The 11685-nt window shown below is 41.6% G+C and overlaps 1 protein-coding gene across 1 annotated transcript; it reads left to right on the top strand.

Annotated features, from left to right (window-relative positions):
* Positions 1-4451: 4451 nt before the first annotated feature.
* On the top strand, positions 4452-10639 carry tmem129.L (transmembrane protein 129 L homeolog). Its single transcript, XM_041587543.1, has 4 exons — positions 4452-4770; positions 6810-7284; positions 8019-8178; positions 9684-10639. Exons 1-4 carry the CDS (start codon positions 4566-4568, stop codon positions 9930-9932), a joined length of 1089 nt encoding a protein of 362 aa, XP_041443477.1. The 5' UTR covers positions 4452-4565; the 3' UTR covers positions 9933-10639.
* Positions 10640-11685: the final 1046 nt, after the last annotated feature.

Raw genomic sequence — 11685 nt, 5'->3', positions numbered from 1 at the left:
AATTGATCGGCCAGGTTTAAAAATCTTTATCGGTCCCAATGCAATCTATCTATGTCTGGAGGGCCAAGCAGGCAGCTACTCTTCAGTTTTGCTGGCAATATTGCCTGAAATGGTCTTTTTAGTTGATGGACACATCGTACATTTAAATGATCATATCGAGATAAGCGTGGTCTCACGATAACGATTGGATCCTTTAAAAATATATACATCTATGACCAGCTTGAGTTAATAACAATGTTTCTTTTTCTGGCTGTTCAGTGCAGAGAAAATCGGGACTTTCCAGTACAAAAGAGGGACTGCGGGTTGAGCTGTCAAAAGAGGGACTGTCCCTCTAAAAACGGGACAGTTGGGAGTTATGGCATGCACCGAATCCAGGATTCCGTTTGCGATTTGGCCAGGATACACATTTTTCAGCAGGATCCTGCCGCCAGGCCAACCAAATCCTAATTTGCATATGCAAATTAGGGGGAGGGAAACTGAGTGACTTTTTGTCACAAAACAAGGAAGTAAAAAATGTTGTCCCTTTCCCATCCCTAATTTGCATATGCAAATTCAGTTTGGTATTCAGCCGAATCTTTCACAAAGGATTCGGCCAAATCCAAAATGGATTCTGCCTCACTAAAAATGACTCTTAATTATTAGGGCTTCATGGGCAGCCCCGGATTTGTGGAAAGGCCACCTAGGCCTGGGCCTAGGGCAGCAGGATTTAAGGGGGGAGGCATGCTTCCCATCCACACCCACATTGGTTCAAAAACACTGGGGATGCGCTGGAGATACAATCATTTTTTTACATTTCCCATGCACCAATCCCCATTGTTCCTGTCCCCCTGGAGGGGACAGGGGAGACAAACAGCAGTGGGCCTAGGGGCGCCCACTATGTAAATCCGCCCCTGTTCATGGGTCCCCCTATACCTCCTGGGCCCCCATGCAGTCACAAATAGAGTTGCAACCTTTTCATAAAATTGGGGGGAGAAGAGAAGGAAAAAGTGGAAAAAGAAATTATAAAGATGGGAAAAACATGGAATGAGATCAAGAGAATAGCAACAAATAGATCTGAATGAGAGTCTTCACGGATGCCCTATACTCCACTGGGAGTTGAAGGAATAGATGGGGGGAGGCGGGATCAAAAGGGGCAGACAGTGATGAAAAAGGGGTGGATCGTGATGGAAAAGGGGGCAGAGCCACTTTGTGGAGATGGCCAAATGGAGGAGAAAAGTTATGTTTCCAGCAGATTGGGGCGGGCCAAGAAGTTTTGTTACGGGTATTACAAATTTACTGGCAGCTAAATTGCCGGTAAATTTGTAACCCCTGCCTTGGCAGGTTTACCGGCCTGGCCGGTAAAAATTATGGTTGACCCCCATTTTATTGAAGGGGTGGTTTACCTTGAGGGTAATGTTTAATATGTTATAGAACTGCCAATTCTAAGCAACTTTTCAATTGGTTTTCATTATTTATTTTTTATAGTTTTATAGTTATTTGCCTTTTTCTTCTGGCTCTTTGCAGCTTTCAAATGGGCGTCGCTGACTCCCTTCTAAAAAAACAAATGCTCTGTAAGGCTACAAATGTATTGTTATTGTTACTTTTTATTACTCATCTTTCAGGCCCCCCTCCTATTCATATTCCAGTCTCTTGTTCCAATCAATGCATGGTTGCTAGGGTAATTTGGACCCTAGTTACCAGATTGCTTAAAATGCAAATTGAAGAGCTGCTGAATAAAAAGCTAAATAACTCAAAAACCACAAATAATAAAACATGAAAACCAATTACAAATTGCCTCCGAATATCACTCTCTAAATCATACTAAAAGTTATCTCAAATGTGAATAACTCCTTTAATAAGGGAAAGAGATAAATATATTTTTTTCAAGAAAAGGTGACAACCCTAGTCACAGGGTCGGCTTCCTCTGTAGTTATGCCTCAGACCTTGCAAACCTGGGGTGCCAGATGTTCAAGGTGAATCACAGACACTGTGAAACCCTGGCACTTTTCTTTTGCAAACCCTTTCCGCACAGTGGTCTAAGAATATTTTAAAGGAGAACTAAACCATAAAAAAGTAATATGGCTAAAAATGCCATATTTTATATAGTGAACTAGCAACCATGCACTGATTTGAATAAGAGACTGGAATATGAATAGAAGACGGTCTGAATAAAAAGTTGAGTAATAAAAAGTAGCAATAGCAATAAATGTGAAGCCTTACAGGGCATTTGTTTTTACGATGGGGTCAGTGACCCCCCTTTGAAAGCTGGAAAGAGCCACAAGGCAAATAGTTCAAAAACTATAAAAAAAAATAATAATGAAAACCAATGAAAAAGATGCTTAGAATTGGCCATTCTATAACATACTAAAAGTGAACCAACCTTTTAAACGCTTTACTTTCAAGGGGATCCATCTTTTCCAAAGATTGTTCCCCCTTTCATTATTGCATCCTTGTCCTGCTGTCAGGATCCTAAATAACTACTTTTGCTCAAAGGGTTCTGGATTTCAGTTATAGCTATTATATATATTTCTAGTGTATATTTGTTGCATTTCTGTCCCCCCAGGAAAAAAACATAGTCCAAATTCCTGAAATCTTTTTAAAACCAGGCACCGCTTGAGATGAAATCAGAGTGATATTGTCAACACTGGGGCGTTGCAAATAAAACAACAGTACTAGTGTTTTCACAAAATTATTTTGCAAGTCTTTTACATACCTCCCAACAGCTGAGGCAGGACCTCCGGCTCTCAATTGGAAGGAAAGGGGGCGAACAGCCAGTCAGTGGTGCCTCATAATATAGCCCTGGTAAATGGGGGAACAACTGACTGCCATGTGCAGAGTGGTGGCAAATATTATGAGCACCCCCACTTTCTAACCACACCCCAAAATACACCACAGAATTTACTTAAAGGAGAAGAAAAACGTAATTAAAGAAGTAGCTAGAAATGTTGTACATTATGTTTTGTGCTTCTGTACCAGCCCAAGGCAACCACAGCCCTTTAGCAGTAAAGTTCTGTGTCTCCAAAGATGCCCCAGTAGCTCCCCATCTTCTTTTCTGCTGATTCACTGCACATGCTCTGTGCTTCTGTCACTTACTGAGCTTAGGGACCCACTCACAATATACAGTACACATAGAATAGAAATGTCACAATATAAGGCTGATTAGTAATTAATACAGATAATTACTACATGGCAGCACAGAAACCAGTGCAATTAGCATCAGAATTTAATAATCAGCAAACCTGTAGCATCAGCTTATATTACAGGGGAAGCTCATTTTCTGCTGGATAATTAGTGACGAGCCCTAAGCTTAGCTTCTCAACAGCTGCTCAGAGCCCACTGAGCATGTGAGTGTCACAGACACTTTCCAAGATGGTGACCCCCTGTGACAAGTTTGGAGTCCTGGATCATTGCTGCTTTTGACAAGCTCAAACTTTAGGCTGGTGCAATAAATTCACTATATAAAATATGGCGTTTTAGCATATTCATTTTTAGGGTTTAGTTCTTCTTTAAAACACATGTGGCTAATATGGCAGCATCAGGAGCAAAGACTACGGGCCCCACATTTCATGGGTTATTCTGGCCACCAACAATTTGCAATTTTCTGGAAAAAATTACCGGCCTTTCAATATTTTTATATTGGCATCAAGCATCACTTGAGCGCTGTGGCTTTGGCCCTATCATAAGATTACACTCGGGGTCTGTGCAGAACAGCTGGCCACAGACTACCTTCTCGTGTGGTAGTTGGCCATCCTAGCATGTGCACTACATCAAATGGCAACAACAATTGCCTACAATGTCCAAAGAACTAATTCTTAAACGGGTTGTAAAATTAACTATTAGTATGATGTAGAGAGTTATATTCTCAGACAATTTGCAATTGGTTTTCATTTTTTATTATTTGAGGTTTTTGAGTTATTTAACTTTTTATTCAGCAGCTCTCCAGTTTGTAATTTCAGCAATCTGGTTACTAGGGTCCAAATTACCCTAGCGACCATGCACTGATTTGAATAAGAGATTGGAATAAGAATAGAAGAGGTCTGAATAGAAAGATGAGTAATAAAAAGTAGCAATAACAATACATTTGTAGCCTTACAGAGCATTTGCTTTTTAAATGGGGTCAGTGACCCCCATTTGAAAGCTGTACAGAGTCCAATAAAAAGTCAAATAATAAAAAAAGACTATTAAAAAAATAATGAAGTCCGATTCAAAAGTTGTGTAGAATTGACCATTCTACAACATACTAAGAGTTAACTGAAAGGTGAACTACCCCTTTAAGTGTGCTTCAGCCTCAGAATACAATGACAACTGGGCCACTAACTACGATTCCATTTCCACTAGTCATAGGCAGCTGGTGGTGTCTCCAAAAATACAGCGAAAGCTTCGACAAAACTGATGCATGCAGCGTTTCCCTATGTGCGCAAATAAAATTACATGTACCAAAATGCCATGCGCGCTGCCATTAGTTGAGCGGAAGTGCGCTCATTCACTGCGTGAGCGCCCAGAGGTTACGGGAAAACTACGTGTCCCGGCATTCCAAGCGCGCAGCTATCAGCTGAGCGGAAGTGGGCGCCCTGCGCTTAGCTGGCATGGAGAGTCCGGCGGTGACTTTTACACTTGCCTACGTGGTGTTCTCCGTGTGCTTCGTGTTCACCCCCAATGAGTTCCATTCGGCCGGGATCACTGTGCAGAACCTGCTGTCCGGCTGGCTGGGAAGTGAGGATGTGGCCTTCGTTCATTATCACATCAGGAGGAGCACTGCCACCCTATTGGCTCACTCCCTTCTGCCCATGGGTAAGTACCAGTCCCCAGTTCAACTTCATCCCCCAGCACTTGTTCAACTTCATCCCCCAGCACTTGTTCAACTTCATCCCCCAGCACTTGTTCAACTTCATCCCCCAGCACTTGTTCAACTTCATCCCCCAGCACTTGTTCAACTTCATCCCTCAGCACTTGTTCAACTTCATCCCCCAGCACTTGTTCAACTTCATCCCCCAGCACTTGTTCAACTTCATCCCCCAGCACTTGTTCAACTTCATCCCCCAGCACTTGTTCAACTTCATCCCCCAGCACTTGTTCAACTTCATCCCCCAGCACTTGTTCAACTTCATCCCCCAGCACTTGTTCAACTTCATCCCCCAGCACTTGTTCAACTTCATCCCCCAGCACTTGTTCAACTTCGTCCCCCAGCACTTGTTCAACTTCGTCCCCAGCACTTGTTCAACTTCGTCCCCCAGCACTTGCTCAACTTCGTCCCCCAGCACTTGCTCAACTTCGTCCCCCAGCACTTGCTCAACTTCATCCCCCAGCACTTGTTCAACTTCATCCCCCAGCACTTGTTCAACTTCATCCCCCAGCACTTGTTCAACTTCATCCCCCAGCACTTGTTCAACTTCATCCCCCAGCACTTGTTCAACTTCGTCCCCCAGCACTTGTTCAACTTCGTCCCCCAGCACTTGCTCAACTTCGTCCCCCAGCACTTGCTCAACTTCGTCCCCCAGCACTTGCTCAACTTCGTCCCCCAGCACTTGCTCAACTTCGTCCCCCAGCACTTGTTCAGCTTCGTCCCCCAGCACTTGTTCAGCTTCGTCCCCCAGCACTTGTTCAGCTTCGTCCCCCAGCACTTGTTCAGCTTCGTCCCCCAGCACTTGTTCAGCTTCATCCCCCAGCACTTGTTCAACTTCATCCCCCAGCACTTGTTCAACTTCATCCCCCAGCACTTGTTCAACTTCATCCCCCAGCACTTGTTCAACTTCATCCCCCAGCACTTGTTCAACTTCATCCCCCAGCACTTGTTCAACTTCATCCCCCAGCACTTGTTCAACTTCATTCCTCAGCACTTGTTCAACTTCATCCCCCAGCACTTGTTCAACTTCATCCCTCAACATTAGACCAGTTTAATGTCAACAGCTGGAGGGTTTCAGATTTAAAGGAGAAGGAAAGGTTAACACTAAGTAACCTTTATCAGAAAGGTCTATATAAATACACCAGTAAACTCTCAAAGTAATGCTGCTCTGGGTCCTCTGTTAAAAGAAACACTGCATTTCTTTCCTTCTATTGTGTACTCATGGGCTTCTGTATCAGACTTCCTGTTTTCAGCTTAAACCTCCAGGGCTAGGGCTTGAGCATGCTCAGTTTGCTCCTCTCACCCTCCCTCCCTCCCTTCTGTAATCTGAGCCCAGAGCTATGAGTGAGCAGGGAGAGACTCAGTCAGGAAATTATGTCACACCAAGCTAATATGGCAGCTGCTATCCTAAACAAACAGAGTCTGTATCTAGAACTGTTTAGTCAGGTATAGTAAAGCATTCTAAGGAATAAAAATGGTGTTCTAGCTTGCGCTATTGCAGCTAATCTATTGGCAATAAAATGCCTTTGTAGCTTTCCTTCTTCATTAAAGGGACGCTCCACTCTGAACTTTTTTTTTGTGGTTATAATGACAGAAACTATACATTTCCAATATACAATACAATTATTGCAAATGGAAAACTGGGTTATCGCTTTCTCTTCTCTGGTTCTGGCTCTTGATAGATGTCAGTCAGTTCTCCAGCTGTTTTCTGCTATGTTGTTTCGCTAACCGTAGAGCTGCTGAATAAAAGCTAAATAATGTATAAAAACACAATTAATATAAACTGCAGACCAATTGGAAATTGTCTCAGAAGATCATTGTCTACACCATAGTAAAAGTTAATTTAAAGGTGAACAACCCCTTTAAGGGCAGCAGCCTCTATGTGAGACAGAAAACCACACCCTGCTCCCATAGGTGTATGTACAGTAATAATATTATAAGGAGAAGGCTTGTTTGCCCTGTTGATATTGACATTATCTCTTAACAGGATACTTTATAGGGTTGTGCTTTGCTGCTCCGGAAAAAGAGCTGTACAATGTCCATAAAGCAGCGGATGGCTGGAAGGTGTTTGTGTTGATGGCTGTCCTCCTGCCAATAGCCACCAGCATTCTTGCCTTCTATTGGTCACAGAAGAGGTGGAGTAACCACCCCCTAGCCAAGACATTGGCTCACCATGCTCTTCCTCAGTCCAGCTGGAGGGCCGTTGCCTCTTCAATCAACACCGAGTTCAGGAGAATTGACAAGTTTGCGACGGGGGCCCCCAGCGCCAGGGTGATTGTGACAGACACTTGGGTTATGAAAGTGACAACCTACAAAGTGGACGTGGCTCAGCAGCAGGACATTCACTTGACTGTAACCGACTCCAGGCAACACGAACTGTCTCCAGACTCCAACACTCCTGTGCAGTTCATCACAATACGGGTAGCCAGCATCAACCCTAGGGTGAAACCTTTTGACATCAGGTAAATTAAATTGGAAGTCCTATCCTCTTGGATTGCTTCCCGCTGACACGAGTACCCTAAAAATGAATACGACTAAAAATGCCATATTTTATATACTGAACTTATTGCACCAGCCTAAAGTTTCAGCTTGTCAATAGCAGCAATGATCCAGGACTTCAAACTTGTCACAGGGGGTCACCATCTTGGAAAGTGTCTGTGACACTCACATGCTCAGTGGGCTCTGATTGGCTGTTGAGAAGCTAAGCTTAGGGCTCGTCACTAATTATCCAGCAGAAAATCAGGTTGGTCTGTAATATAAGCTGATGCTACAGGGCTGATTATTAAATTCTGATGCTAATTGCACTGGTTTCTGTGCTGCCATGTAGTAATTATCTGTATTAATTACTAATCAGCCTTATATTGTGACATTTCTATTCTATGTGTACTGTATATTGTGAGTGGCTCCCTAAGCTCAGTAAGTGACAGCAGCACAGAGAATGTGCAGTGAAACAGCAGAAAAGAAGATGGGGAGCTACTGGGGCATCTTTGGAGACACAGATCTTTACTGCTAAAAGGCTGTGGTTGCCTTGGGCTGATACAGAAGCACAAAACATAATGTACAACATTTCTAGCTACTTCTTTAATTAGGCTTTAGTTCTCCTTTAAATCCTTTTTTTTTTGATACCTCAAGTGGCATTCAGATAGCTCTTATTGAATCGACTCCCCTGTTTTTAGCAGTTGCTTGTATATTGCAGGCTGAATTCCACAGAATACGGGGAACTGCGAGAGAAACTTCACGCTCCTATACGCAACGCTGCGAACATTGTCATTCACCAGACCCTTGGCGACATGTTCCTTGACACGTTCAGATCTCTGGTGGAAGCCAACCACACGTATGAGATTTCCAGCAATCAGGTACTGCAAACCGAACTGGGATGGAGAGATTGTTATCGCTTTTACTTATTACAGTACTATAGGAACTTTTCAGAATGCCTTTATATGCAGTTGTGTCAGTGCTGAGCCCACCCCAGGGGCGTAACTACAGAGAAAGCAGACCCTGCAGCTTCAGTGGCCCCCAGGAGGTATAGGGGTCCTATGAGACCCTAATGAATGAGTAAATTTAAATGAACAGTTCAGTGTATAAATTAAAACTGTAAAAAATAGGCTGTGCAAAATAAAAAATGTTTCTAATACAGTTAGTTAGCCAAAAATGTAATGTATAAAGGCTGGAGTGACTGGATGTGTAACATAATAGCTTTGCAGCTCTCTTAGTTTTCACTGACTGGTTATCAGGCAGTAACCAATCAGTGACTTGAGGGGGGCACATGGGTCCAGCTTTCAATTGACTCAATCTAAAAACAAATGCTCTGTAAGGCCACAAATTTATTGTTATTGCTACTTTTTATTACTCATCTTTCTATTCAGGCCTCTCCTATTCATATTCCAGTCTTTTCAAGGGTGAACAACCCCTTTAAGTTCATTTTTAGCCTGTTATAGAATGGCCAATTCTAAGCAACTTTTTAATTGGTCTTCATTATTTCTTTTTTTTTATAGTTTTTTTAATTCTTTGCCTTTTTTCTTCTAACTCTTTCCAGCTTTCAAATGGGGGTCACTGACCCCATCTAAAAACAAATGCTCTGTAAGGCCACACATTTACTGTTGCTACTTTTTTATTATTCGTCTTTCTATTCAGGCCTCTCCTATTCATATTCCAGTCTCTTATTCAAATCAGTGCATGGTTGCTAGGGGAATTTGGACCCCAGAGTTGCTGAATAAAAAGCTAAATAACCACAATTGATAAAAAATGAAAACCAATTGCAAATTGTCTCAGAATATCCCTCTCCACATCATACTAAATGTTCATTTAAAGGTGAACAACCCCTTTAAAGGAAAACTATACACCCAAAATGAATACTTGAGCAATAGATAATTTGATATAAACTAAGCGGCATATTAAAGAATCTTACCAAACTGGAATATATATTTAAGTAAATATCGCCCTTTTACATCTCTTGCCTTGAACCACCATTTTGTGATGGTCTGTGTGCTGCCTCAGAGATCACCTGACCAGAAATACTGCAGCTCTAACTGTAACAGGAAGAAGTGTTAAAGCAAAAGACAGAACTCTGTGGCTCATGTGACCTAACTTGTATGGTTTGTTTGTCTGCACCATTAATTCAAGGATCCCAGGGGGCAGCCCTTATATTTTAAAATGTATTATTACCCAATGACACATACTTCTAAGAAAGTATATTATTATGCAAATGGTTTATTTACATGAAGCAGGGTTTTACATATGAGCTGTTTTATGCAATATCTTTTTCTAGAGACCTACGTTGTTTGAGGGTATAGTTTTCCTTTAAGCTTGGCCTTTTTCCTTTAATTGTGGAAATTGCTTAATAATTTTTTTTTTGCTACAGGAATTGGAGCCGTGTATAGGCTGCATGCAGACCAATGCCAACATCAAGCTTGTGAAGTACTGCCAGGAAGCCAATGAAGGAGAGTGCCAGCAGTGTTACTGTCGGCCCATGTGGTGTCTCACGTGTATGGGAAAATGGTTTGCCAGCCGCCAGGACCAGCAGCACCCAGAGACCTGGTTGTCTAGCCAAGTGCCTTGCCCCACTTGCCGCGCAAAATTCTGCATTGTCGACGTGTGCATAGTGCGGTGAATGAGCGCTTCCGCTTCTTCAGTGTTTCGGCAGAACGTGGCATCTTACCAGAGTGACTTTGTCTCTTCCTGAAAAGAACACGAGGGGGGGGGCAGCTAAATGTTTGATGCCATTTTCTACTTACTGGTTTTCCTTAAACAGGTTCTTCTGGATCGAGTTGATTTCGGCACAAGTATTGCTTGCTGTGATTGTGAGAATGACAGGGTGTGAATATGTGCCAACATTTGGTGCTTGGGTGATAGATATTATCAGAGGATGATTTTTATGGCTAAATGTAGTCCCAAAAAGTAAATACAGCGCCCTGGTATCCAAGTGCATCTTTTTTTTTTTTTTTTTTTTTTATCACCAAACAAAGGGCAGTTGCGAACTACTGGCACCAGTAAATGTTGCTGCACCTCAACAATGGGGAGTTATAGTAAAGAACTGTTTGAATAAAAACCTTAGTATGTACTGTCAGGAGCTCTCTTAAAGGGGATTGTTCACCTTTCAATTAAATTTTAGAGGCCTATTTATCAAAGTTCGATTTTATCTCAATATTATCTGAAAAAAACTGTGACCAAATCCGTACTGGTTTTTTCTCCGTATTTATCAATACACTTTCCCGAATATTTTGTTTGCGGAAAAAAATTTGCACCCTAAACTCAGATTTTTTCCCGAAAACCCTGAAAACTTCAGAATATTGCACGAAACCCAGCGCAGATCAAACAATCTTTGGGACTTCTCCCATTGACCATTGACCTCGGCAGGTCTGAGATTTTTGAATTCTGACTTTTTCCATCCTCGGGGTATAATAAATTCCAATAAAATTTGTGTTTTTTTTTTTAAAATTCCAATTTTATAGTACAAAAACACAAATTTTTCTGATTTTCTACATTCGGAGTTTAGTAAATAACCCCCTTAGTATGACCTAGAGAGAAAATTTGCAATTGTTTTTAATTTTTTATTATTTGTGGTTTTTGATTTATTTTGCAGCTCTCCAGTTCCCAGTCTCAGCCATCTGTTTGTTAGGGTCCAAATTCCCCTAGCAACCATGAACTGATTTGAATAAGAGACTGGAATATGAATAGGAGAGGCCTGAATTGAAAGACAAGCAATAAAAAGTAACAATAACAATACATTGTAGCCTTACAGAGCATTTGTTTTTTAGATTGGGGTTAGTGACCCCCATTTGAAATCTGGAAAGAGTCAGAAGAAGAAGGCAAATAATTAAAAAAATTAAAAAAAATAAAAAAATAAGACCAATTGAAAGGTTGCTTAGAATGGGCCATTCTATAACATACTAAAAGTCAACTTAAAGGTGAACCACCCCTTTAGGTCTATGAGAACCACATGGAGGAACCCTTCACCTGAAGTCATTCATATATGCAGGTTGTGCATGGGGTGAAAGGGTAAGAATGATTTGGAAAAACTTTAAGCCCAAGGAGAAATCCTAATGTATCTCACTGACTCAATCTATTTGCTATAGAGCATAAGTCAATTTTAGGTTCATATCTACCCCTGGGGCTGTAGAGTTTAACTTGGAAATCCTATCAGGAGGATGTTACCTTTAAGATAACTTTTAGTATGTTATAGAATGGCCCATTCTATTTTCAATTGGTTTACATTTTTCCTCTTATAGTTTTTTAATTATTTGCCTTCTTCTTTCGACACTTTCCAGATTTCAAATGGGGGTCACTGACCCCATCTAAAGAAACAAATGCACTGCGAGGCTACACATTTGTTGTTATTGGTACTTTTTATTATTCATCTTTCT

This window comes from Xenopus laevis, chromosome 1L (assembly GCF_017654675.1).
Source record: "Xenopus laevis strain J_2021 chromosome 1L, Xenopus_laevis_v10.1, whole genome shotgun sequence".
Taxonomy (NCBI): Eukaryota; Metazoa; Chordata; class Amphibia; order Anura; family Pipidae; genus Xenopus; species Xenopus laevis.
This window is presented reverse-complemented; position numbering and strand designations above follow the sequence as displayed.